General features: G+C 49.5%; 2 protein-coding genes across 2 annotated transcripts in view; one reads left to right on the top strand and one right to left on the bottom strand.

Annotated features, from left to right (window-relative positions):
* The window catches only part of MTOR (mechanistic target of rapamycin kinase), a 117913-nt gene extending 111771 nt beyond the window's left edge, over positions 1 to 6142 (bottom strand). The window contains exons 1-4 of the mRNA XM_027843822.1: positions 6072 to 6142; positions 2103 to 2251; positions 837 to 945; positions 106 to 335 (exon numbers count right to left, since the gene is read on the bottom strand). Of these exons, the coding sequence (XP_027699623.1) occupies positions 106 to 335; positions 837 to 945; positions 2103 to 2222 (459 nt within the window). The 5' untranslated portion in view covers positions 2223 to 2251; positions 6072 to 6142. The remainder of the gene's footprint in view (positions 1 to 105; positions 336 to 836; positions 946 to 2102; positions 2252 to 6071) is intronic.
* A 2537-nt stretch (positions 6143 to 8679) lies between these two features.
* On the top strand, positions 8680 to 16423 carry UBIAD1 (UbiA prenyltransferase domain containing 1). The gene is made up of 2 exons (XM_027843948.1): positions 8680 to 9226; positions 13380 to 16423. Exons 1-2 carry the CDS (start codon positions 8680 to 8682, stop codon positions 13865 to 13867), a joined length of 1035 nt encoding a protein of 344 aa, XP_027699749.1. The 3' UTR covers positions 13868 to 16423.
* The last annotated feature ends 10726 nt before the right edge of the window (positions 16424 to 27149 follow it).

The following is a 27149-nucleotide window of genomic DNA, read 5'->3' as shown; positions in this document are numbered from 1 at the left end:
TTTCTCTTTAAACATCTACGTGTGTGTATACTCACTTGACAGACCCCCCCCCCCCCCCGCCCCGCCGAGCCTGGCTTCATCTTCATTCATCTTCAGAGTACTCACAGCTGCATGTCTCCGGCCCTCATTGCGGTCAGCACCCAGCCATTCGAGGGCCCGCTTCACCTCAAACTCCACATACTCAGCTGTGCAAGTGTCTCCTGCCATGGCCAGGCGGCCGATGGCCTTAGATGCCATCTCCATAACAACTGGGTCATTGGAGGGCAGGAGGTTCCGAAGGTAGTTAGCAAACCTGCCAATGCGGGTGGCATAGGCTTCCACTCCTATGAGGCTAGCTGCAAGGGAGAAGAAAGAAGATGAGAGTGGAGGCTGGGATACCATATACCCAAAGTAAACTGCCCAGAGAAGAAAGTAAACCATCTACCCCTTTATTTGTAATACAGCAATCTCAATTATTTTGTAGAATAAATGGTAATAAGAAGCAGATTTTTTTTTTGAGAAGCAGGTAATTGAAGCCTAATTTTGAACTTTAAAAAGCAGGTTTCAATTGTCCCTATTTAAAACCTATCACCAGAGCCCCTCATGTGGAGCAAAATTATCTAGCTTTGGATACAATTATTTATTTGGTCCACTCTCTGGCAGAGGTGCAAATGAGCAGTGGCTAAGACAGAAAAGGAACACTAGCAAGGGCCTTGGACAAGTCACTGAAATGTGGCTGCAGTTTGTGACTTCTGGCCCTGCTCTGAAAGGACTAGTGTGGTCTAATTCCTGACCACTGTTAGCCCAGGGCTATTGATCGTAAATAGAAAGAAACCCTCCCTGGCTGGTTCTCTTACCTATGGCCAGGATGCCCCCTTTCCGTTCATTGGCATCTGAGCTGGACACCAGTTCAAATATGTGATGATTCAACTGATCATAGAACCGGGTGGACTCTTCCTGACTCATCTGCAAATTGAGGACAGGTTGAAGTAACTTCTTTGTCCCCTGAGGGAAGGCTCCTTCTTCCAGACATCAGTAATTCACACAAACAGCAATTCAACAAACATTTATGAAGCCCCTCCTATGTACAAGGCTCTGCGCTAAGTGCTGGGGACTCAAAAGACAGGAACAAAAGGTCCTCCCTCCAGGAGCTTACAACAAACTGGGGAATACAGCACTTCCACAAGGAAGTCGATATAAAATACACGTAGCAACATAAAAGCAATTTCAAGAGGAAAGAGTACTAACAACAGAGGGAAGCAGCAAAGGCCTCCTGGAGATGGCTCCTGGGCTTTGCTTTGAGGGAAGCAGGGATTTCAGGAAGTGAATGTGAGGAGGGAGAGCATTTGGGGCATGGGAGACTGTGTTCCCAAAGGCAGAGGAGGCCAGAGAGTACACGAAGGCACACAACACAAGACAAGACTGGCGAGCGTGACGGGAGCCTCATGGAGGCGGCCTTTAAATGACACGCTGAGGAGTCTGTCTTTGAGGCAACCAGGAACCATTACAGATTTCTGAGCAGAGGAGTGACAGGGTCAGCCCTGTGCTAGGAATACTGATTTGGCAGCTGTGTGGAGGATAAATTGGAAGAAAAAGACTAGAAGCCAGAAGACCAGCAGGAGCTACTGAAATGGTTCAGGTAAGAAGAGGCACATCGCCGATCTTGCTACAGGAGGCTTTGGTGGAATGAAGGGGACGGATTCGAGACAGGCTCTAAATGGATCAACAACAATTTGGCCAATGATGCGCTCTGGGGAGTAGAAGGAGAGGGAATGGTCAGGAGCACTCCAAGGTTTCAAACCTGAGTGACAAGGTGAATGGGGGGAAGTAGGATGAGGGAAGACAGTGCCACAGTCCCATCTCCTAGGTTCTGAGGGTCAGACTCCTGCCTGAACCTGTGTTTCCATATAGAAATCCCATTTCAGTAAAACCACTCTGCAAGAAGACAGGACTGACAATATTCAGCAGGGAAGGCATACATATCCAGCAGGACCTCAGAAACATGAGCAAACTTGCATGCTGGTGTGGAAAGCCTCCAGTCCCACTGCCAGGTTCCTTACCCCGGTGACCCACCAACTCAAGTGCCATGCCCTGCCCTCCCCCCATGCCAACGCTGCACTGACCTCTCGGAGCTCCAGGGTGACATAATGCTGCAGCTCCTTGGCGGCCTTGGCCCGTGTCTCCTCGCTGCGGCTCTTCAGGCCACTGGCAAACTGCTGTAGGATGGTCACAGTGCCTGACATGGTGGTGCTGGGTCCAGGGCCCAGGGAGCCTGCAGAGAGGGATGCCCCACTCTTAATTAATGACAGATACAACAAGAGGGCTGGAGATGAACTCAGAAAATCCACTAGTTCAAAATCCTCCTTTTATAAGTTGAGAAAAGAAGCCCAGGGTAGTGAAGCAAGCTACCTGCCCAAGATCAAAGTGAGCTAGTGAGTAGCAGCGCCGGGCCTCCTGATTCCAGGTCCAGCACTCTCTCCCTAACTTCACATTTCTACCAGCTGGGCTGTCACTCGTCCCAGCCTCCAGCCAGCCCGAAGCTGCCAGCAGCCCTCCCTTCTCCACTCCCCTCAAGCAGCCAAATTCGGTGATGACATCATAACCCCTTGTCCTCAGCACTGACCAGCGCAGACCCTGGGAAGCTCAGGGAAGACATTCTAGCAAGATCCATCCCTACAGGGCAGCGTGTGAGACTGCCCTGGGGATCCTGCAGAATAAAGGCCCAGACAACTCTCCTAGCTCTGTAGAGATTGTATCCTGAAGCCAAGGAATGGCCCAAATGGCTATTTCTGACTTTCTGAGATGCAAGGGTTTGACCAGCAGGTACCCCAAGGTGGAAGAGATGTCCAACTTCCAAATGACTGATTTTAAGAGTTTGAGCACATCTTAGTTTCAGACTAAGGCTGTCGAGTCCAGCTCAATATCGTTTCTCTGCAGAGAAAACAAAGGTGGCCACGACAAATTAAAAACTGCAATGTGAGCTGCAAAATACTATGGGCTCTGATGCCTGGGACTAGTGGGGATGCTGTGGTGCTCCTATTCTAAGCACATTCCCAAGAACAAGGCCCCTTAGTCTTTCTCTCTCCCAAATGACATGGTCACTGCTTTGGAAGTAGGCTCCCTCTAGTAAGAGGTTATCAATTCAATTTAAACCGACACCAGTTAAGCACCTACTATATGTAAAGCACTACCCTGGGCACTTGGGAGATGAAGGCAAAAACGAAACAATTCCTGCTCCCAAGGAGCTTATATTCTGTTGGGGGGTGGGGATATAATATGTACCCAGGTAAGTAAATATGAGATAATTGGGAAGGGAAGGGACACTAACAACTAGGGTATTTGGGAAAGACACCTGAGCTAGGGAGTCCTGGGGCAAGTGGATTCTAAGTTCGGGACAGCCTGTAACAGTGCTTGTGAAAGGAAACAATGATGAGTCTGGGGACAAGGTAGGAAGCCAGTTTGGCTGGATATGAGCAACATGAAATAAAGTCTGAAAAGGCAGGGGGCAGCTAGGCCACGCAGAATGGGGGGAGAGGGGGAGAATTAACATAATTAGTCTTCAAGCCCAGGCTGGGTAACCATTTGTCTAAAAATGCTTATTGGATCAGATATGCTGCCGAGGGGATTTCTGGTCAAGCATGGGTTTTGGACTTGGTGGCACCTTCCAATTTGAATTCTGAGAAGCACAAATTCCACATACAACACCCCTGACATTTGGTTACCCAGCCTCTGCTTACATACTCCCAGGTGACAGGGAACTCACTACTTTACAGTATGTGGTAAAGAACACAACTTGAAATGAGAAGGATCTGAACCAAGTCTCAGCTCTTTGCCTGTTAAAACAGCTGGCTGGCCATGAGCAAATCCTTTACCTCCAGAAACATAATTTTTTCTTATTTGTAAAATGAGGATAATCCTATTTGTACTACCTACCGCACAATGGTATTGTATCCTGAGGCAGTACCCAATCCCTGGTCAGCCAGCTTTCTGATCAACTCTTTTCAATACTGAGCCTGTAACTCACCTCCCAATAACTGACATACTGCCCCAGCTTCTCTGTTCCGAAGTCATGCAAAACACATTTAATCTTTCTGCTCTGTGACAAACAGCAACTGATCTATCCCAAGTCTATTTTTCTTTAGGCAAAATATCCTCAGTTCCCCAGTATAATGGATCAATTGAGGTAGATCCTAGAGAAGGTTAAATCTACTCTAGATCTGTTTTTAGAGTATTCTGTAGTAGATGGGTACATCTAGAATCATTTCTATAGAGTGTTATTGAAGTGGAAGCTATGATGTTTACAGACTCAGAGGCCTGGAGCTGAGAGGTTACCTAATCCAGTCTTTACCAGACTACTGACCTCAGTCCCTGAAAATGAGTCATCCCAGCTTCCCTCGAAGACCTCCAGGCACAGAAGTCCTTCTTAGGACCTGGGCCCAGGAGCAAGTTTCCCCACACATTTAGTGGAAATTCATCCTCCTGCAGCTTCTGCTCACTTCTGGTTTTGCCCTTAGGGGCCAAGCACAGCTACTGCCCTTCAAACATTTGACAAACAGTAGCCCCAAGTTTCCTTTTCTCCAGTTGAACCTTCACCAGGAAAGGGGCCTGGGCCTTATTGGAGCTGGAAGGGACCTCTGAGCTTATCTAGTTCAAATCTGTCATCTGACAGCCAGGAAAGGCTGGGGCTGGATTAGAAGAATACCCAGGGCAGTCTACAGAAGTGGTGGGGCTGGGGGTACAGGATAGGCCTGGTTATATGCAATGGGTCTAAGAAGGTGCCTAGAAATCTTCTAAGGGCAGGTGATTGACTTGGGTCTCTTCATTCCCCACCTGGCTGCATTATTCTGGAACTTCTCTCAAAACGGATGACCTCTCCACCTTGCCCCAGGAGCTCCTGGTTGGGATAAGCTCATCATCCCATAAAATCCCATCAGCTCCATCACTACCCTCAGCCTCTAGGATAGGAGGGTGGGGCCAAGATCTACATTTAAGGAGGGGGCCAGGCTCAGGTATTTCATTTCTCACTCAGCTGCACTACTCTGAACTTCTCCACCAAGCCCCTTCAATGGTTGTCCCCACCCCATTTTCAGCTTCCTTTTGTGTGTAGTCTTCCCTCCTTAGACTGTAAGCTCCTTGAGAGCAGGGACTGTCTTTTTCTATCTGTATCCTCAGTGCTCAGCATAGTGCTTGGCACACTGTAGGTACTTAATAAGTGTTTACTATTAACCATTAAGAAAGAAACGTTCTGGGTGCTGATAGACCTGGGGGCGTTGAAAGCGTTTCTGAGACGGGGGCATAAAGTGAGTGGGCTTCCAGGAGGGAATATGATATTGGGGGACCTCTGGGCTTCTGAGGTGACTTGGCACAGGTAATTGGTAGGGGTTGGGGGGGATTTTCTGGTAACAGGTCTGGAGGATTTCTGGGGGTGTCTCTGATGGAGTGGGTGAGCTGTTGACGGGGCATTCTGAGAGGAATGAGATGGGGATCGTGCGGAGCTCAGGTTAGGCAGGGAAGCTTGGGGCGAACTTTGGTGGGGTCCGTGATGAGGCAAGGGAGCCTCTGACAGCGTGGGAGGGTTCTGGGGGCACCTCCAGGGGTCTCTGGTGAATCAGAGGAACTTCTGGGAGGATATTAGGGTTCCACCCAGGCACTCTGGCAAGGCAGAGAACCTTCTGGTAGCATATATGGCGTTCTGGAGGGACATGTGGAGACGGGGGGGCTTCTGGTGGGCATGAAGGTGGTGGTTAGAACTCTGGGGGGGCCACCGAGGAGTCAGGGGAGCTTTGGCTGGCATGTGAGGGTCGGAGGGCACCTCTGCGGGACCCCGACGAGGCAGGGGGCTTCTGGGGAGTCTCTGGCTAGGCCGGGGGCACACAGTGGGTCGGGGTTTCCAGGAGGCCCTGGGGTCGGTAGGGCGCAGTGGGCGGAGGCTGGAGGCGGGGCAGGGAAGGGCCCCGGGGGCCGCTCCTGGGCCCTGGGGGCGTCAGCGGGGCCCAGGTCGCCCGGGGGCGCTGCGGCCTCCTTTCAGCGCGGGGGGCCGGGTCTCAGCCCCGGCCCGGCCTAGGGAGGCGAGCGGCGGGCTCCAGACTCACCGTGACTTGCGTTACTTGCGGCCTTCCCTTCAGCCGGTGCAGCTGCCGAAGGCGCCGCCGCAGCTCCGGAACCCCCCCACCCCCAACACCGCCCGCCTTCCCTCCCGGCTGCCCTCCGAGCCGGGTGGGGAAGGGCGGGGCACCGGACCGCTAGGACCAACCGGCAGATCGGAGGAGGAGATGGGCGGGTGTGGCGGCCAATGGTAGAGAGGAAGGAGGGACGCTCTGGAACCCGGCCCCCCAAGGAGGCGGGAGCAGTTCAAATGGACAAACCACACATCCAGTGACAGGAGAGCGCCGGGCCGAGAAACACCGGTACAGACCAATCAGCAGCAAGTTGACCGCCTTTGCCACTTCCGACCCGGCTTCCAGCGCGTGCTGCGTTGAAATGAGCCCCCTCGACAGCTGGGCAGCTCTCCCTGGTACCACCTCCGCTGGGATTCCTGGAGAGCCGGCTCAGAGCCCCTCCCTCCACGCGTGTTAGCGCCCAGCGTGGACCCCTGCGTGGATCCGCACATGAACTTGAGCAGCAGCTACGGATTCTCGGCCCGCCCCCTCTCCAGGCAGCCCTCGTGTCGCATTCAGGGGTTTTACATGTGAAATGACCCCTGGGGACTCAGGCGTTTTCCTAACTAACCCCAGCTGGGATCAAGGACCCCGAGGTCATTCCAGCGCAAGGCCTCAGCTGTGCTGCTTCCCAGCACAAACCCTGCTCCAAGTGTGGCGACGTGCCTTACACATTCCCCATTCATGCTCCCTCTTGGCTCTCTGCCTAGAGTGGCAGCGTGGAGTAGTGGAAACTATGTGAGGGGTATGGGTGTATGTGTGAGCTGGACTTGGGTTTGAATCCAGACTGTGACACTGAGTACTTGTTTGTAGGACTCCCGGGACAAAACCCTCAGCCTCTCACCCTGTGCATCTGCGGAATGGGCATAAAAATACTTGCACTAGGGTTGTGAACTCAGTATAGAAATGAGTTATTACATTGTTCCCAAGTATTACTCATTTTTCAAAAGGCACAGCTCCAGTCTCACCTCCTGCATGATCCAGCCCAATTTACTCTGCTGATCTTTCCCTTACTTTGGATTCCTTCCTTACACAATCTGCATATCACACTGTCTTCCTTTGCATTCTGTGATCTTATTAACGTGGACATTTCCCCTAATGGTGCAGATAGCCCACCAATGCAACCGTGCCCCACTCACCACGACTCTTGCTCCTCTCCTACTCCCAAGGTCACCGGGTGTTGCCAATTTTCTGGATATAATGAACTTTATTTTCCTCTTGTTGATTTCTCTGCCCCAGCTCCTCTTCCATTTGTAATGTGCAAATTTAGCACAGTGCCTGGCACAGAGTAATTAAGAGATTTTTAGATCACATTCTCTCAGAGAATATTAAGGTGGGAGGAGTTCCTTGATACCCCATCAAGCCTCTTGATTTGAATGAAAACATACATAAACAATAAAGGGGAAGAAAACAACCAAGACCGGGTGAAGAATAGAAGCTGTTCATGAGTCAGGGTTAGAATTGTATCTCATCTCTGGTCACCCAGAAAAGCAGTGGCTCAGCTGGAGATAGGGCCACAGGGCCTCTACACCTCTGTCTCTTTTCCAACTCTGAGACCCCTCATCTTTCTTCCTGGTGCTCAGGGAGGCAATGGAAGGAGGAATGGATTCTGTCCCCGTGATCCTGGGCAAGTGACTTCCTCTCTCAGAGGGACTTTTCATTTAATTAAAAAACAACAACATTTATTTAGCACCTGTGCTAAGCACCGGAGGTATAACTATTAAAAACTGACGAGAGTGAATGAAGCATTGAAAAACACCATGACACGTCCCGGGTTACCAAGGTCACACAGGTTAAGCCTCAGAAGCAGAGTTGGAAACCAGTGCAGTGTTCTTTCCACTGTATCGTGGCCTTTCCTTTTTGTATCAGTAGCTTAACACAAGTTCGTTGACTGGAACTCAATGAGTGATCCTAGGGAGGAGGGAGGGAGAGCTCCCCCAGTGTTGAGGGAAGGGGAGGGCCCTTCTTTGCCGGACCCTAAGTGCGCAGGGAGCCGGTTTCCGCACGGCCGACAAAGGCCAGCGCACAACATGGCGGCCCCTGGGACGCGCTGAAAGATCCGGGTCGGCGCTGGCCTTGCCTCTGACTGAGAGCCGGGGTGACTGGAAGACCGGACGGCCGTGGGGTCAGAGTAGGTCAGGCCTCCTGCGGAACAGCTGCCAACCTCCCGAATTCTCCTTTCCCGGGTGCTCCCTTCCTCCGCCTGGTGACGTTTCAGCCTTCTCTCCCTAGCTGGCGAGCCCCTCTAGAAGCCCCCACATCGCTTCCCGGGAGCAGCGAGCTCCGCTCCAGCCCCGCGTACCCTTTTCTGGGTCTGCATCCCTCCCCGATCCCCGGCTCTGCTCCGGCAGCCGCACTGCCTCGGTACCCCTTTCCCCCGCTGGCCCCGCCCCCTCCCCTTGCCCCCTGTCCCCCCGCGCGCGCTTTCCTTCAGCCGCTAGCCCCGCCCCCTCCTCGTGCTCTCCCTGGCCCCTCCACGTGCTTGGCTAGCCCCGCCCCCTCGCGTCTCCGCCCCGCCCCCGAGCCCAGGCTCGCCACCCCCATGGCCGCGGCCCAGAGCTCCGGGGAGAGGATCGACATCCAGGCGGGCGAGGGTCCCCCGGCCGGTGCGGGCGCCGGCGCAGGGGAGAAGGCCGGTAACGGCTGCCCGTGCGGGGCCGCGCCGGGGCCTGGGCCGCGGTCGTGGCGCCAGAAGTGTGCCTCCTACGTGCTGGCGCTGCGGCCGTGGAGCTTCAGCGCGTCGCTGAGCCCCGTGGCGCTGGGCAGCGCGCTGGCCTACCGCTCCCAGGGCGCGCTGCAGCCCGGCCTGCTGCTGGGCAGCGCCGTGGCCGTGCTGGCCGTGCACGGCGCCGGCAACCTGGTCAACACCTACTACGACTTCTCCAAGGGCATTGACCACAAGAAGAGCGACGACCGGACGCTCGTGGACCGCATCCTGGAGCCGCAGGACGTGGTGCGCTTCGGGGTCTTCCTCTACACACTGGGCTGCGTGTGCGCCGCCTGCCTCTACTGCCTGTCGGCACTCAAACTCGAGCACCTGGCACTCATCTTCTTCGGGGGCCTGTCCGGCTCCTTCCTGTACACCGGAGGTGAGACCCAGCCCAGCCAGGTGCTTCCCGGGGGGCCTGGGGGGGGTGACCGTGCTCCCCAGGGCGTCTAGGGCTGGCCATGCTCCCCAGGGTGCCCAGGGTCTGGGAGGCCAGGCCTGGTTATGCTCCCCAGGGGGTCTGGGAGGCCAGGCCTAGTTATGCTCTCCAGAGGGGTCTGGGCCTGGCTGTGCTGCCCAGGGGTGAGCCTGTGCTCCCCAGGATGTTCGGGGTTAGGCCTGGCCCTACTCTGCTCCCTAGAAATCCCAGGGGATATAACCTGCTTCTGCTCCCCAAGGGGGCATTGAGGGACTGGGCCTATCTGTGCTATCCAGGGAGGGCTTGGTACCTCAGAGCAGTCACTGCCCATCCCCAGGTTAGTCTTGGCACCACTCCCTATGTGCAGGGGGACCTTGGATCAGTCATTTATTTTTCCTGATCCTGAGGTTCCTCTTGTGTAAAGTGAGGAGCTTGGGTGGGAGCATTTCTAAGGTCCCTGACAGCAGTTAGTGATTTGAAGGGGAAGGTGCCACCTTCCAGATCCCTGGGACCATTTTCTTTTCTCTTGTGTAGACATCCCTTAAAGGGGCTCCTCCTGCTCACCAGGGTCCTTGATGCTGTTTCATAATCTTCACATCACAGTTTAGAAGTCATCAAACCACCACTTTAGGAATCTGGCTCTGGCAGTAGAAACTATTCTCCCTTTGGCCATCATTTTTAGGGGTTGTTATTTTAAAGAGGAGAGCAGGCTTTGGTTTTCAATTCAGTTTGACAGATATTTCTTAAGTGTCAGGTTCTGGGGATAGAGAGACAAAAATGAAAGTCTTCTCTCCAGGAGCTTCTGCAGATGCCCCAAAGCAAGGAGAGGGACAGTGGAGTTTGAGGAGTAGGCTGGGGGTGGAGGGTTTGGGGGGGTCACTTTGGTTGGAATGGGAGGTGGGGCAGCCAGCTTAAGTTATGTGGGATCACTCTGGAAAGGTAGGTTGGCTTCAGTTTATACATAGGGGACATTAAATCCTAAGCAGTTACTAAGGCCTTAGGGGAGCAGACCTTTCTGTGTCTTAGGAAGATGATTTTGGCAGCTCTGGAGGATGGATTAGATAGACTCTGGCAGCAGAGGGGGGTGATGAGGCCCTGAACTAGGGGGTGGCCTTGTGAGTGGAGGAGAGGGCTTCCAGAGATGTTTGGAGGTAGGGGAGATAAAATAGGGCATCTGTATGGGTGGGGTAGAGAGGTAAGAGAGAGAAGGAAGGGACTGGAGAGTCTCCGTATGAGAGTGGTCAAGATGGGGCACTGTCTGGCCTCCACACCAGTCTGTGGAGCAGGAACTGGGGCTGTTTTAGCCTACAGGAGAAAAGGCTTAAGAAGGGGACAGGATGACAGTCTTCACATCTTCTGAAGAGAGCTTAGACTGAACTTTGTTTAGGTCTGTCCAGCTGAACCTCAGGCAGTGGGTGGAAGCTGATAAAAACAAAAACAAAACCCAAGAAGGGGGAGGAGTGGGAGGTCTGTAGGTGGATGCTGAGTTACCACTGAATTTTTGTTCAGGTCTCCATTGTACTAGATCCCAGAACCCCGAGGGTCCTTCCAACTCTCAGATTCTCTGTCCTGGGGGAGATAGGATGCAGATAACTGTTTTGGAGCCAAGGAAGCAGAGGGAGGAGTTAGGGGGCAGGGTTTGCCAGTCAGCATTGAGGTCTTGCCCTCCTCAGACAAGAGGAAGGCAGATAAATGGCAAGAATTTTGCGAGACTTGCCATAGCCAGGGTTTATGTGTCTACCTCCAGGAATTTTTTTTAAATTGGGGTATGGCTGCTGAGCATGCTACAGCTTCTTCAAGCCACAGGTGAGAGTTGGGTGAATCAGTGGACACCAAAGGGGAGTGGGCAGCCTGGACACCAGAGGTGCTAGTCCTCCCTGAAAACCCCATACACCAGCTAAACCAGGTTGAAGGTAGCTGACAGGCCTCAGATCTGTCGGTGAGTCAGGGGGGTGTCTACCCCAAGCACTTGAAGACGTCCTCTGGTGGATGAGGACAGTTTGTTCCAGCAGCCGTGAAGGTGGCTGAAGCAGGCTCTGTGGAGTGCTTAGAGCTTGGTCAGACGTCGAAGATGCCAGGGTCATCCACTGCATCCTGGGCCATCGCCAGTCATCCTGACTTTTGTCTTGCCACTGGACTTCAATGACTCTGAAAGAGAAAGTGAGAAATAAATCAATAAAAATGAAAAAAAAAAGAAGAGAGAGTGAGGCTGAAGCCTTTGAGCAACTCTGCCTCACCTAAGTCGAGTTTATGCTCGAGTCAGGACATCCCCTGTGATATCATTGGTCCTCTTGGAAAATGAAGGACAAACAACATCTCTGGGAATCCTGCCAAGCCCTTCTATGGGCTGAGCTCTATTTCCCGAATATAGCTTTTGTCATGATACTGTGTCCCATTTAAGGAACACTTATATTGACTTGTTGCTGACTTTAGAATAATGTAGCAAGACCAGAGGTTGAACTTACGAGCATGCAAGAATGAGAAAATGAAAGTTCCTGGTTTTGTTCTTATCTAGTACTCGAAAGACAAAAGGCAGGGGGGATGTGAGCGGTCAGGCTTTTTCTCTGATTCTGCAGGCTCGGCTCAGCACGCACACTTAGGCAGATCATGGTGTCTTTGACCGTGATGCTGAGCAGTGGCTTAATGCTCTTGCTCTTGGCACTGGTCCTCCTGGTCTGCCTCAGAGGTTAGAAGTAACGTAAATGACTCACATACACAAGGTGATAGATATCTCGAGTCATACTGGATTATGAAGGAGAACCCAGGGGTTGCTCTTGAAAGCTGGCTGATGTAGGGTAAGGAAGTGTGATTGCTTCCCATCCTCAGGGAATCTACAAGCAAGAGAATGCCCATGGAGGAAAGAGCCAACCCTGGAAACCCTGACAGTGAATGTGGCTTGTGTGTGTGATTCCAGCTTCCCTTCTCCAGGGCAGCAGCCCTGGAACCTCAGCTGGTTCAGAGATGTTCTGCTCATTCAGTGCCGTTTCGCTTGTTTCAGTGGGGCCTGGGGGTCTCTTGACTAGTCACATGTTCATTGGGGGGGTTAGGTTCATTTAGGGGGTGCCGAAGACTGTAAGCAGACCCAGAGCTGAAAACTGCCTCTTGATCCTGGCATAGACAGAAGTGATGGCGGAGCAGGACGCACATACTGCGGTGATTCCTGCTGAACTGTGCACAGAGTGGGTGCTTAGAAAGGGAGAGCTTCCCGTTGGAAGGAACAGATTCTCAGGGAAATAAAAAGGAGGGTTTGGTCCTTGTCCCCACAGCCTCATTTGATACTTCATTTTATAACCTCTGACGCTTTCATCATGTAATGTTAGGATCACAGTCCCAGTTGGAAGGGACTCCAGCCTCCTCATTTTCCAGATGATGATGATGACAATGAATGATAGCTAACATTTCTGTAGAGCTTATTATGTGCCGAGCACTGTGATAAGCACATCACAAATATTGTTTAATCTTCACTACAGCCCAGGGAGGTAGATGCTGTCATTATTTCCATTTTACAGTTGAGGAAATTGAGGCAGATGGAGATAAAGCCACTTGCTCTGGATCACAGTTAGCAAGGGTGCGAGGCAGGATTTGAACTCGTCAGGTCCTGCCTCCAGGCCTGGCGCTCTGTACCCAGTTCAGCCCCCAGTTGCCCTAGATGAGGCAGCTGAAGCTTGGAGAGGCTTAGCACCCACTGTGTCAGTGTCTTGTCCTCTTACAGAACGCACAACCTTTGAGGTCAGGAAATAGTTTATTTAAACTTCCTATCTCATCTAGCATTTAGTGGGGTATCCTGAACAGAATGGGTGCTTAATAAATGTTTGTTAGGTGATATTAGGAGGGTCATTGGTATACCTACAGCTGGCATGCTTGGAAACAGATTAATTAGTAATCTTTCTACCCCTTTGCTGCATCTGAGAACAAATCAGTTTTTGCCCTCGACACTGTTTGAGAAGGAGAGAGCTGATTGATGGGCTTGCTGTGCTGTTTCAGGTTCCCTTTCCTTTTGCCTTTTCCTTACAAAACACAGTAAGAGTGAGGTAAACTGTTGTGGTTTAAAAAAAAATAGTCTCCTTAATTAGCAGTCTTTGATTTCATGTCAACTCTTTATATTTTCTGGCCATAGGAATTGGATTCAAATATGTGGCTTTGGGCGACCTGGTCATCCTTATCACCTTTGGTCCCCTGGCCGTCATGTTCGCCTATGCCGTGCAGGTGGGCTCCCTGGCCATCTTCCCGCTGGTCTACGCCATCCCCTTGGCCCTCAGCACTGAGGCCATCCTCCATTCCAACAACACCAGGGACATGAAGTCCGACAGAGAGGCTGGCATCGTCACCCTCGCCATTCTCATCGGCCCCACCTTCTCCTACATACTCTACACCACCTTGCTCTTCCTGCCCTACCTCATCTTCAGCATCTTGGCCACGAGGTACGCCATCAGCATGGCGCTGCCCCTGCTCACCATTCCCATGGCCTTTTCGCTTGAGAGGCAGTTCAGGAGTCAGACCTTCAACAAACTGCCCCAGAGGACTGCCAAGCTCAACCTGCTGCTGGGGCTTTTCTACGTCTTCGGCATCATCCTGGCACCGGCAGGCTCCCTGCCCAGGCTCTGAAGGGACCGGGAGTTCTCTGCTGCCCGCCCCTCTCGGTGAAACGGGACTCTCTGGCTCAGCGTTGAAATCAGAGTATCTGAGAACAGACCTTCCACCCTTTGGAGGCAACAGAATCCTCATATGCTAGCCGTGTTTTTTTCACAGTCCTTAGAAGGAATTTTATTTGAATGAGCCAGGTGCGTGATGTCACCAGGTTCCACTAGGGGGCAGTGTCAGGTCGCTCTGAAATGAAGCTGTCCCTTCCTCTTGTGAGTACTCAAAGGGCCCTGTATGGCTTAGCCTCTCACCTCATCATCCCCCTTCAATTAGGACCATAATTACTGGGTACTTCTTCAGATCCTTATTGAAGCTCTATTTTCAGACCACTCTTGGTCTTACACGATGATGATTAGTAAGTAGCAGGCTCAGTTAATGTGGGCGGTGTCTGTCTCTTGCCACTTGAACTCTGGTCCAGAAAAGTGCTGAGAAAGTCCCTCATTAACAGCCCAGTGTACTCAGCAATCTTTGTCCCTGGATGCATTCACTCTCTTGTCAGTTGCCACAATTGACTAAAATTATCAAGTCACCCTTTAGCAAAGGACTTAGCTGGGGATGAGGAGAAAAAACAGGCCCCAGAAGGACACACTGCTGGTTTGTATGGAGAAGGGAAGAGTGGCTGTTTCCTTTGTAGGAATGCCTAAAAAGACAGGCAGGATTAGCAGTTTCAGTTACCATTGGCCTGAAAACTATAGGAGCAATGACAGCTTGGTAGGCTGTTTGAGGGGATTCAGGATACTGTTTTCCATTCACCAATGCTCAGTCCCTCCCCTTGAATGTTTCTTTTGAATATCCTTGGCCAGTTTTCACTGGGAGAAAAAGAAATTACCATTTACTAACTAGATTTCCTGGTAAGAGCTTAAGAACTGTTGTAGAGATGATACTTTGTTCACTGGTAAGCAGACTAGGCACATAAATCCTTATTATTCCTAGGTCAGGCCAGAGGGCCATTTCTGACCCAGAGTAAGCCAAGTACAGCTAATTTAGTTTGTCTCTTTGAAGCAGATGCAATTTTGACACATCTTCACCTAAGGATGCTCGAGACGAAGCCTGGGGAGGACCTTGCTAAGGACACATTAAACATGAGATGGGTTTTGTGCTTGGCTTCCATTTCCCCAAGGACAGGTGGTGGTTCTGAGACTGCCTTTGCTCACTTGAATGATGAAGGTCCAGGGCCGAGATCCCATAGGGTGCTATATTCATCTGCATTCTCCGCTAGGACATAATGGCATCATCTGATCAACCCAAAACATTTGTATCCCCCATCCTGACAGCAGCTTTAAGGCTTTCGTGTCCAGGGTAGTGGAGTAAACCCCAGCTGGCAGACCAGGTTCACTGCACAGATCACAAAACTTGACTGCTGGGCCAGAGTTGGTCACATCTTAAGGAGAAGGAGTGTGGAGACCATGAAGTTTCTTAAAGGTGCTTAGCAAAGGTTCGTGGTCTCAGGACAGCAACCAGCAGCAAAGAGAAAGGGTGACATCCTCTTTGGCACTCTTTTCCCAAGACCTTTTTAAGGAATGCCAAGGGTGTGGAGTTGCAGGTGCTCCTTTCGTCCTTATGTGGAGTGGCCCCTTTCAGAACTTAGCCCTTTAGTTGATCCAGGTTAGCCACCACTGCCTGGCCCCTGCCCTATCTGTCTCATCAGCCTACGTGCTAGAGTTTAGTGCCGATTTTAATACGTTTTTGATACATACACACTCAGACGAGGCCAAATTTGGTACTGAGTTTTATACACAGCTCACCATGTATTTATATGGCTGTCCTTGATTCAGTGACGTTTTCTTAGTCTTGATTAAAAAAAAAAATTCACTCCTCACTGGTCTCTGGCTTCTCTTTGCCTTCTACCAGCCCCCTTTTCCATTGGGTCTCTTGGGGTTCCTGGAACATGTGATAGATAGGTGTTAGCCCAAAATCATGTTTAATTCAATGTGCTTAGCAAAATTTGTTTTTGTAGGTTAGCTCAGCCATCCCTATCTAGAGAATATATTCGGGCTCCCTCCTCCAGAAGGCTGTTCTGTGTCACGTGTAGAATTAGAAAGTCCAAGCATTCAAAGCTAGAAAGGACCTCACGCATAGCAACACTGATTACATTACCCTGCTGTTTGTGTAACCCTATAGAATACGAGGCAATTTAAGCATGCCTTCAGAATTCTTGATTTCAGAAACCTCGGAATTCTGCCTTCCTTTCGAGTAGAGACATGAAGACCTGGGTTCTTAGCCAGTTTCTGTGGGCCTGGTCGAGTCAGGGCTGGGGAGGCGAGGACCTGATGAAGCACTTCTGTGTGACAGACTTATTGGCACCAGGAACTCAGACACCAGCGGTTTTGGTCTTCGGGAGCTGACATATGTCACCATGGCTACTCTTTGATAACATTCTCCCCGTCATCCCAGGATACAGCTGACCTTGAGAACTGGGACATCTTGCAAAGAGCCCAGCTTTCCTATAGTAATAGCATTCCCAGAGCTTGAAGGTTTGCAGAGCACTTCATAAATATTTCATTTTGCCCCCACAAAACCCCTGAGAGGTAGATGTTATTATCCCCATTTTACTGATGGGAAAATGGAAGCAGAGATCAAATGATTTGCCCAGGGTCACACAGCTAATAAATGTTTGAGGCTGGATTGGAACCCAGGTTTTCCTCATTTCAGGTCCAGTGTTTTCTCTCCCTTGTGCCACCCAGGTTGGTCAGCCTCTGTGGCACTGAAAGTGATGGGAATGAGTGGCTCAAAGCTTTCTCACTTGTTTCAGAAGGGATGTGTGTGTGTGTGTATGTGTGTGTGTGTAACATACAGCTGTAGTGGGTTGCAAACGATTGCTACCTCAGTTTTCTATCAAGCTCTATCGGCTTCATGCTGAGCTAAACGTCTATACTGAGTCGCCAAGTCAAGCTGGAGGAAGCTTCTTCAACTTGGTCCCCTACTGGGGGCAGCTGAGGGAAAAGAAAGTAATAAGGTGAGCTCTGGGCTCTCCCTCCCAAAGCCGACCCAGTTCCAACTGCTCTGGAATAGGACCCCGGTGGTCAAAAGAGGGCCGTTCTAGGAAGTCTAAGGCTTCGTTCTAAATTCCACTGATTGTTGGCAATGAGCTCAGCAAAGCGTCCCAGGACCATCCCTCAGAACTGCCTCCTAAGTGAGTGGGGCTGTTCTCTTCACTTGCAGTGGCTTCCCTTACCTGAGTGGTGTTCTCTCTCTGTCTCTCTGTCTCTGTCTTTTCTCTCTTTCTATCTCTGTCTCTGTCTGTCTCTCCCCCCTCCCTCTGTGTTTCTCTCTCTGTCTCCTTTCTTTCCCCCTGTCTCCCTCTGCCCCTCTCCTCTTCACACTTAGATCCCTCTCCTTTGTGTCAGGTTCATCTTAACGTCGGAGTCACAGATCTGAGCTGGGAGCTCAGAGGCCTGCCCTGCCCTTTCTTTTTGGTTGAGGAGTTGGAACCAGGGAAGTGACTGGTCTGAAGTCACCCAGCCAGCGTGGGTTGGAATCTAGGCCACCCTTCTGTCTCCTTACCCAGCTCTACCTCCTACCTTGCACACAGTGAGGGAGAGGGGCTGGGACAGTGATCTCACTGGTTTAGGGAACCCCTCGGTAAAGACACTCTCCCCAGTGCAGGTCAGCACCCTCTCAGTACCTTCTACTCTTAGACTGTTGAGAACATGGAGGTTAAGTAAATTATTCCGGGTCACTCGGCCAGTAGGTGTCAAAGGCATATATCAAGTAGTTAATAAATGTTTGTTGAATTAAACGTTAAGACATTAATCTCTCTGCCAGTTGTATGTAATGAGCTCAGCTGCTATCGATAGTTGGTGTGTATATGTGTGTGAGGATGTTTGGGATGCACGCACACAGACATATACATATAATTGATTTCACCCTTCAAAGTCCTTGAAATGAGAATGGCAGACAGTGCTATTCTGAAGCACTGGAGAAAGCCACACTGCTAATGGGCTGGCATCCTTTGGTTATGAGCTGGGGGTCTTTACTGTGGATGGGTGGAAAACCAGTGCCTGTGGCTGTAACTTGGTACTCAAGGACTTAGCCTGATGCTCATTGTTGCTAAGCAGTCAGTTCAGTCAAGCAACATTTATTAAGCACCTACTATGTGCCAGGCAATGGGCTAAGCATAGGGGGCAGTGCCTGCCCTCAAGGAGCTCACAAGCAAGCAAATATGTACCAACAAGTTATACAGGGGATCATTTGGAAATAATCCACAGAGGTAAGGAAGGCGCCAGCATTAAAGGAGATCAGAAAAGGTTTCTTGTAAAAGGTGGGGTTTTAGCTGGAAGCCCAGAGGCAGATCAGAGGAGCATGAGCACTGTAGGCCTGGGGGGACAGCCGAGACCAATGCCTGGAGTCCAGAGATGCAGGGTCTAGTTCGAGGAAGCACCAGGAGGCTGGTGTCCCTGGGTCGCAGAGTAGGGAACTGAATAAGGTGTAAGAAAACTGAAAGGGCTTTGATTATGGAGGTGATAAGGAGTCCTCACTTCAGCAGCTGAGTGGAGGTGAGACTGGAGGCAGAGAGACAAACCATCTGGTTATTGCAATAGTGCAGGTGTGAGGTGATGAGTACCTGCACCAGGCTGGCGGCAGCAGCGTTGGAGGAGAGAAGCGGGTGGACACGAGAGATGTTAGGGAGGTCAAATCGACGGGTCTTCCTTGGCAACATTGGGCATGGGGGGGGAGGAGTTGGGGATGCCATCTGGGATGCCAAACAGTGGTGTCAGTTTAAGAGTCAGGAGCACCCCAGGGAGCACCAGATGCCAGTTCAGTGCCCTCCAGGTGGGTCCTCCCCAGCAACGGCAAATGGGAGAAGCTGGAAACAAAAGCCTATAATTTAACCTTAAGCACAGCAATTGTAGCTCGTGCATCCTGGAGCTAACCTCGCTCGTGCCCCAGATTCCAAGCCTGGATCCAAACCCTCTGAGGCTCTAAGAACAGGGATGGGATGATCTGTGGTCCCAGGCTAGTCCCTCTCCCCACCCCCACTCCTGAATCTCAGAAAACACCTAGGGGAGGAGTTGGTTCTGGGTTCCACCAGTGATATTCATGAACTCAGGGAGGCAGGGCAGAGATGGAAAGGGCAGCCACCCACAGGAGCTGGTCATCTGATTACTATGACCACGTCCTCCCCTACTCCGTCAATCAGACTTGAACTTTTCACCGTTACTGTCCCTAAAGTGTTAGCCAACAGAAGGAGAGGGACAGGGGAGGGGGAAGGAGCAAAGAAGGAAATAGGAACAGGGAGAAGAGGGGAGGGGGGCAAGCAACTGGGTGTGTATGGTGGATCTTTGAAGCAGAAGGGCCTGGGTTTGAATCCTGCCATTACGACTGAGCAACTAACTCAATTGGACATTTTCTCAGGGCTTATTTAATTTGATCATCGCAACAATAATACTTTCATAGCGCTTTTATGGTTTGCAAAGTGCTCTGTGTATATTGTCTCATTTGAGCCAGATATTGTTACTTCCAAATAGTATCATCCCGATTTTACAGATTAGGAAACTGAGGCTGAGAAAGGTTAAACGATTCACTGGTCATACAGCAAGTAAACATCTGAGATCTTCTGGACTCCAAGGCCAAAGGTCTAGGCAGTTAGATGTTGCAGGCTGTACCTGGAATCAGGAAAATCTGATTACTAGTTGTATGACCTTGGGTAAATCACTTAACCTCTATTTGCCTCAGTTTCCTCCTTTGTAAAATGGGGATAACAATGCCACCTGTCCTCCAGTGTTGTTGTGAAGATCAAATAAGATAATAATTGTAAAGTGCTTAGCACAGTGCTAGGCACATAGTGAGCACTATGTAAATGTTAACTATAATAATAATAATAAATTATTATTTATAAATTATTATATAATTTATAATAATTATAATAAATTATATTATAATATAATATGGTATATATGTTAATGATATGTTATGTATAATAAATATTAAAATATAGAAATTATTATTATCCCCTATGCCGCATTGTCTCCCAACGACTTGAAGCAAGTATCACTATCACAGTTTTACAGATGAAGAAACTGAGGCTTAAAATGATTAAGGCCAAGGTTAATAAGGGGGAGGACAAGGACTTAAAGCCAGGTCTTCCGCAATGTTGACTGGACCTCATGGTCTTTCTAAACAGACAGTGATGACAATCTTCGACGGGCCATGGAGATTAAAGGTGGATTTAGGGATCGTGAGGCGGGTGGGAGACTCAGAATCCCTGGAGCACGTTTGCAGGGCCTTTTTGCAGGAAGTAGGACACCCAGCAGAAAGTAATCCAGAGGCTGTTGATCGGGCGCGTCCCCACCAAATAGAGCAGTTTCCTTGGAAACAGGCGTGGGTGGCCAGCTGTCCCCAACTGCCTGGCTGGAGAAACTCCCCATAATCTCTGCCAGAGGAAGTGGATCAACCAAGTTTTGCTTGCTCGGCTGCCGTTGGCCACTCGGGCGGGCAACTGGCGCACAGATAAAGGCCTGCCGAGGGGTATTCCGAGTGCTGCCAAGGTCAAAGCTGTCTGAGAAATTAAAAATCCATGATGCTCCCTAGCTGGGAAGCAAACAGGAGGGTTTGGCAGGGCTTTTAATTAGCCACAGCTGCCAATACCTAATCAAGACAAATGGCCCCAGGGAGATGAGGCCCAGGGAAGGCATTTCTGCAGGCTGCCTAGGCTGGGCTTGAGAAAATGTCTGGACTTTGGACCCTAGACTTCCACCCTGGACCTGGAGAAGCACCCCTCCTCTGGGAAGGGTATACTTTGTATTCATTCTTCTGCAATCGTGAAGTTTCCATCACAGGAGAATGGAAGCTCTTTGAAGGCAAAGGACTGTGTCATAGAATCTTAGACCCTGGGGCAGCTGGGTGGTGCAGCGGATAGAGCACTGGCCCTGGAGTCAGGAAGACCTGACACTTACTAGCTGTGTGACGCTAGGCAAGTTACTTACCACCCCCCCCCCCCCAGGCCTCAGACCAAACACTTGACACTTACTAGCTGTGTGACCCTGGGCAAGTCACTTAACCCCAATGGCCTAAAAACAAAACAAAAAAAAAAACAGAACGAAAAGTTACTTAACCCCGTTGCCTAGCCAAAAAAAAAGAATCTTAGACCCAGACTTGGAGGGGACCTCAGAGGCCCTCTAATCCAGTTCCCTTATTTTACAGAAAAGGGAACTGCGGCATGGGGTGGTTAGATGACTTGTCCAAGGTCACACAGGTGGTATGCATCAGAGCAGGATTTGAACCCAGGATCCCCAGACAACTGTATTGTGCCTAGCACAAGATAGATACTTAATAAATACTTATTGAATTAAAGTGATGACACTAAGGGTGGCAGCTATGCCCAAACTTATGCACTCCTCTCTTTTCCCTTTTCCAGAGGCTTTTCATTTCATGACAACGTCATTAAACCGTCTTTCTTGTTGGCCCCCTGGCCTCCTGTCTTCCAGGTCTGTGGAGCCAAAGCCATTTTCCAACCTGGCTCTTTTGCCCATCACTCCTCTCTGACCAGCTTTTCAGTGGCTGCCAATCACCTCCTCTGCCTCAGAGGCCAGAAAACCCAGCAAAGCATGAAGAAGAACCCTCTCTCCCCACACCAGCCCTAATTTGGTGACTGGTATCTTTTGCACAAAAATAGCTCTTGAAGGCAGGGCTGGAAAATCTCCACCAGTCCAATGGAGCATGGGCTTTGGGGGCCAGGGACTGGGGTTTTTTCCAGGGGCAAGAGGCCAGCGTTCACATCTCATTCTCCCTTGATGTCTTAGCGACCCAGCGAGGTGCTCTAACAAACGACCCACCTGCTTGCTTGTGGAGAGGGCAAGGCTGCTCACAGAATAATTTGAGGAACCAGATTCCAAGACATTTTGCTAGGTTGCCCAATACCACCTCAGAGCTTTCCCTGGTCCTGATCCCAGACTAGAGTGAATAGTTCTCAACTCAGTAAACATTTATTTGTTGTTGTTATTCAGTTGTGTCCAACTCTCCATGACACCATTTTCTTGGCAGATGTACTGGAGTGATTTGCCATTCCCTTCTCCAGCTCATTTAATAGATGAGGAAGGTGAGGCAAATAGGGGAAAGTGACTTGCCCAGGGTCACACAGCTATAAGTATCTGAGGCTGGATTTGAATTCAGGCCTTCTCTAGTACAGACCTGTCTCTCCATCCACTGTGCCACTCATGCCCACTAAGTGCAAAGTACTGTATTAAGGGCTGGGGACCCAAAGTAAGAAATAAAATGTTCCTTGACCTCAGGGAGTTTACATTCTGGGAAGAGAGAGGAAGACCAAACCTGTGCATCTGAGGAGGGAGAGGCCGCTAAGGATGTATCTAGGAAGCGGAGGTGAGGAGGAAATTCTAGAATTTCAGAGATAGAAGGGGCTTTAGAGGCATAAGATTGGGGATTTAAAACTGAAAGGGACATTTCAGGTCCTCTAATCCAACCCTTCATTTTAGAGACAAGGAAGTTGAGGCCTTGCCCTAAGTCACAGGTGAAGTTAAGTGCTGTCAGGATTTGAACACAGATCCTGACTTTAAATCCAGCACTCTTTGCCACTGCATCAGACAAGTCTGTAACCTGCATAAAAGAACCCTAACATGTTTGATAGATGGCCCATTCAGCCTTTGCTTAAAGATCTCTTTTTTTTTCTTAAAATTCTTTTTCATTATGTGCTTAGGAGATATGCACATTTCTATATACAAAGAAGAAAAGGAGATTGGATATGAAACTAAATTTCTGTTAGATACAATTTTACAGGAATCAAAAGAGGTTTCTACCCATGTGACCACAGGAAAGTCTAAATCAAGCCTTCATCAAGCTGAAATTTGTTTCTTTGCAATTACCTACCTCTCTCCCCCGCCCCCCTTTCTTTGCTCTGCCCTGCAGGGAGTGAGGGGCAGGGAGATGCTGGCATGAAGGCAGGTTGAGATGGGAGAGGCACTGTTGAATTCAGGAAGCCACCAGTCAGTGAGTTTTGCTGCAATGCAGAGCACTGCACAATTGCCACACAAAAGATGACATCAAGAAAACACATGAGTGCCAAATTGTGGAGGACTTTGAATGTTAGGCTGAGGAATTTGTATTTTATCTCGGTGGCAGTGGGAGCCATGAAAGGTTGTTGAGCAGAGGAAGGATGTGGTTAGACTTATGCTTTAGGAAGATTATTTTGGCAACTCTGTAGAGCATGAATCAGAGAGGGAAATGACTGGAAGCAGGAAGCCCATCTAAGTTATTGCAATAGTCCAGAGGTGAGGGCTGTTGGAGCAGAGGAAAGTGAAAGGATTTGAGAGGTAGTTGTAGGATTGATACAGCTTGGAAACTGATTGAATATGGGGGATGAGGGAGAAGGAGGTGTCAGGGAGAACTCCAAGGTTGTGGACCTGGCTGCCTCGATGGTTGGAGGTACTTTATTATTATTTTTAAACTTTTTTTGGGGGGGGTGTAGGAAGACCAGACAAAGAGCTTTAAATGGCAAACAAAGGGCTTTGCTGTTGGCTCTGGAGGTAATAGGGAGGCACTGGAGTTTATTGAACATCTGAGTGACATGCTTTAGGAAAATCACTTTGACAGCCCAGAACTTTCTTCTGTGTGACCTTTCTCCCTGAGAGTGCCTGCTGTTTGCCTCAGTTTCCCCAGGTGTCCCTTAGGGAGAAGGAGCCACACACATTCTCCCCAGTGGGCAGGTGACAGTGAGGTTTTAATGGCTAGACGTGAGGAGAGCCTCCGGTGCCCCTGCCTTGAAAGTGTCACCAGCATTAAAAAAAAAAAAAAAGAAGAAGGTTTGATGTTGTTATTATTCTGGGATTCAATAGAAGCTGAAAATTAATGGAACCCAAAGCAATGAGCTACACATTGTAAAACAATCTCAATTACCAGATAACCAATCTATGTGCAATTCCAGGGAGGATAGAGGAGAGAGGAGAGGGCTGTTAGAAATGATGGCCCAGAGCCCCTCCAGGCCAGACGGGGAGATGGAGCTGTTTGTTATTCTGCCTTTCCAGAGCAGGGGCTGGGCAGGAGTGCAGATGGCTCCTGAAGAGAAGAGCCATCAGTCTTTCTGGAAGTCTGGGTGAAGACAAGATAACAGAATGAGTCAAGTGGGGAGGAGGAAAGCAGCTCTGTATAATCTGTTCCTGGGGCAATTAGGGCAGGGAGGAGAACTAATCTCAGCACTGCATTGAGATCTAGAGAGGAGTCTGAGCAGAGAGGCATTGTGGAAGAATGGATTTAGAGATGGAGAGTCTGTGTTTGAACCTCAGCTCTGCTGTTCTCTGTCAGACCTTGGGCAAATCACTTCTCTTCTGTAAGCCTCAGTTTCTCCCTCTGGAAATGCTGGTTGTTCAGTTGTTTCAGTCGTGTCTGTCTCTTTGTGACCCCATTTGGGGTTTTGTTGACGGAGACACTGGAGTGCTTTGCCATTTCCTTCTCCAGCTCATTTTACAGATGAGGAAACTGAAGCAAGCAGGATGAAGTGACTTGCCCAGGGTCACACAGCTAGCGAGTGTCTGAGGTCAGATTTGAACCCATGTCTCCCTGACTCCAGGCCAAATGCTCTATCCGTTGTACCTATAGCTGCCTCTAAATGAGAGGGTTAGAGCAGAATGGCCTCCAAGGTTCCTTCCAGTTCTAAATCTTAAGTCATTCTTCTGTAATGGGGAACTGGTCTATTAGAGCCAAGGATTGGCCCTTACAATTCATTTTTGTATACCCAGCACCTAACAGTTTTTGGCATAGAGTAGACGCAATAAACATTTTGGGTAAGAAGAAAGGAAGGAGAGAAGGTAGAAAGGAAAAGTAGGAGGGAAGGAAGGAATGAAGAAAAGGAAGAAAAGAAAGAAAGGGTTGGTGGAAAGGAGAAAGGAAGGAAGAAAAGAAGGAAGAGATAGAAGGGAAGGAAGAAGGGAGTAAACAAGGAAGGAAAAAGGTGTGTTATCTTTGCACTGGCTGTTCCTTCATGCCTGAAATGATCCTCACCTCATTTTCTCAGAATCCCTAATTTCTTTCAGGTCTCAACTCAAACGCCACCTTCTAAATGAAATCTTTTTTCATCCCCACCCCCCAATCCTCCAGCTAGTGCCCTTCCCTTAAAATCACTTTGTATGTGTTATGGGGATTTTTGGTTTCCTTTTATTATTCAGGACTCAGGGCCATTCCTCCTGCAAATTTTGGCTACCTGAAAGTCTGCTTTAATATTAACCTCACCTGACCAAAACTTGTCCCTGAGATGTAAAAACTTACTTAAAACTTAGATCAGAAGGAGCATCTCAGTTGTCCCTGACTCCTTGGTAACATGTAAAGCCTCTATCTCAATCACACTGTGAATCCTCTGGATGTAGTTTAAGGTGTAACTTGACTTAGTTTAACTATGGGGTTTGTTTGAGGAGGTTCATTTCCATAGGGGATGTATGAGATTATGACTTTGTTTAACTATGTTGGTTCAACTTTTGTGACATTGAAGGAAGTGTGGGATTATGGATCTAGTGAGGAATGTTCAAAATTGCAATATGTAAAAGAATTATTTCTCTGTCACGCTGATGTAATTTTGCCTGTAAGAAGCCTTGTCAGAATCTTCATGACTCCAGCTTTTTTCTGAGGCCTGAACCTATGCATGAGTATAATAATAAAACCTAGGTTTTCACCTCCATTTTTTCTGTATTAGGGTAAATATATATTTGGCAGCATTTACCACACCACATGAGTGCTGAGAGGAGATATTTCTCTTGTAACAGTATTATCTATGCCTATATAAACATATATGTCTATGTATGTACGTATCTATGTCTGTATACCCGTATATATATCTATCAGCTATCATGCCCAGTTAAATTTAAACATGCCCAATTCCTTCGACTCACCCTTCCATTGTTTTCTGGCTCTTGGTCATTCTAAATAGCTGCAGTGACCCATCCTAGAAGCAGCTACATTGCAATACAAATGGAGAGGAAGGTGAGTGTAATAGAAGGCATTACGGGGACAGTAGGGGACTGGAAAGGAGGATACAAAGGGGAGTGAATTCTATATTGTCTCCCCGGTTAGACTGTGAGTTTTTTGAAGGTAGGGTCCGTTTCACTCTTGTCTTTAATCTCCAGCACCTAGCACAGTGTCTGGTACATAGTAGATGCTTAATAAAGGTATGATGATTGCTTGAAGGGAGGAAAGGAAGGAGAGCTAGTGAAGAGTAGATGAGAAGAAGGAAGGAAGGAATCTTCCTTTCCTATTCTTTGTGAAAGTCACACAACTAGTAAGTGTCTGAGGAAAGATTCAAACTCTGATCTCTCCTGACTCCAAGGTTAGGCCAATGCTCAGCCCCAGCTACCTAGATGGCACATGAATAGTTGTTTAATTGAATTGCTCCCAGGCATGACTGCCCCTCAGCATCTCCACACTCCCAGGCAGATGCAGTCCTTAGCCTCAAACATCCCTGGACACATTGTCCTACAAACTCTCTTCACAGTGCATTATGATGTTCCACCATCCTCAGAGCCAAATCTCACAGGTGTTTGGCCCAGAGTCTTTTCTACAGTGGCTCCTTTCTCTCTCACCCTGCTCCTAGGGCAGACAGAGAGCTTCTGCCCAGTGACACGAGGGCAGCATGCCTTCCCAGTGACACGAGGACAGCATGCCTTCCCCTTGTTTTCAGCCAAGAGAAGAGAGGAAAAGCCCAGGCTGGGGGGTAACAAAGAAGACAGGAGAAGAAGCCCCTCAGGAAGTAAGTATGGCATGGCCACAGGACTCCCTCAGAAGTCAGCTCCTGGGACCCATGAATCAGATAAGAAAGGAGAAAGCAGGGAGGATGGGTTAATTCTGGAAACTGCAGATGATGGCTCCCTGGGTGAAAATAAATGCAAACAAGGGAGGAGACAATGATTGTAAGATAATCTGTGAGAGAAACGATGGTGTGCCAGTCCCTTCCCCAGCTGCAGGGCCACATTTGGTCAGCCTGAGGGTGATTGATGCCTCCCCAAGTCATGCCTTGCCACCTGTCTTATGTGGAAAACATGTCCCTGTCCTCAGTTCCCTTCCTCATTGTCCCTGAGAAGCCCAGTTCTTCTTCCTCTGACTCCCCTCCCTTCCCCAGTAAGGCTGATCCTCTTGTATTTCACCCCTATAATCAGCATTTTGAGGATCCTGACTCCCTTGCCCCCTGGTCTCTTAGCAATAGTAAGAAAGCTCAGGGATGCTGTCCTGTGTTCCCTCTGGGTTCCCTTTAGAAATGTCATTAGGGAGAGGTCACTGGATTCCCCCTCTGAATGGCTAGGGATAGCGCTAC

The sequence above is a fragment of the Vombatus ursinus genome, unplaced genomic scaffold, assembly GCF_900497805.2.
Source record: "Vombatus ursinus unplaced genomic scaffold, bare-nosed wombat genome assembly UNPS02014932.1, whole genome shotgun sequence".
Lineage (NCBI taxonomy): Eukaryota > Metazoa > Chordata > Mammalia > Diprotodontia > Vombatidae > Vombatus > Vombatus ursinus.
This window is presented reverse-complemented; position numbering and strand designations above follow the sequence as displayed.

Excerpts from the sequence above, each read along its gene's own strand:
- UBIAD1 (XM_027843948.1), top strand. The coding sequence starts at position 8,680 with ATGGCCGCGGCCCAGAGCTCCGGGGAGAGGATCGACATCCAGGCGGGC. Across the intron at positions 9,227-13,379 it reads CTCCTTCCTGTACACCGGAG|GAATTGGATTCAAATATGTG; the intron begins GTGAGACCCAGC and ends TTCTGGCCATAG.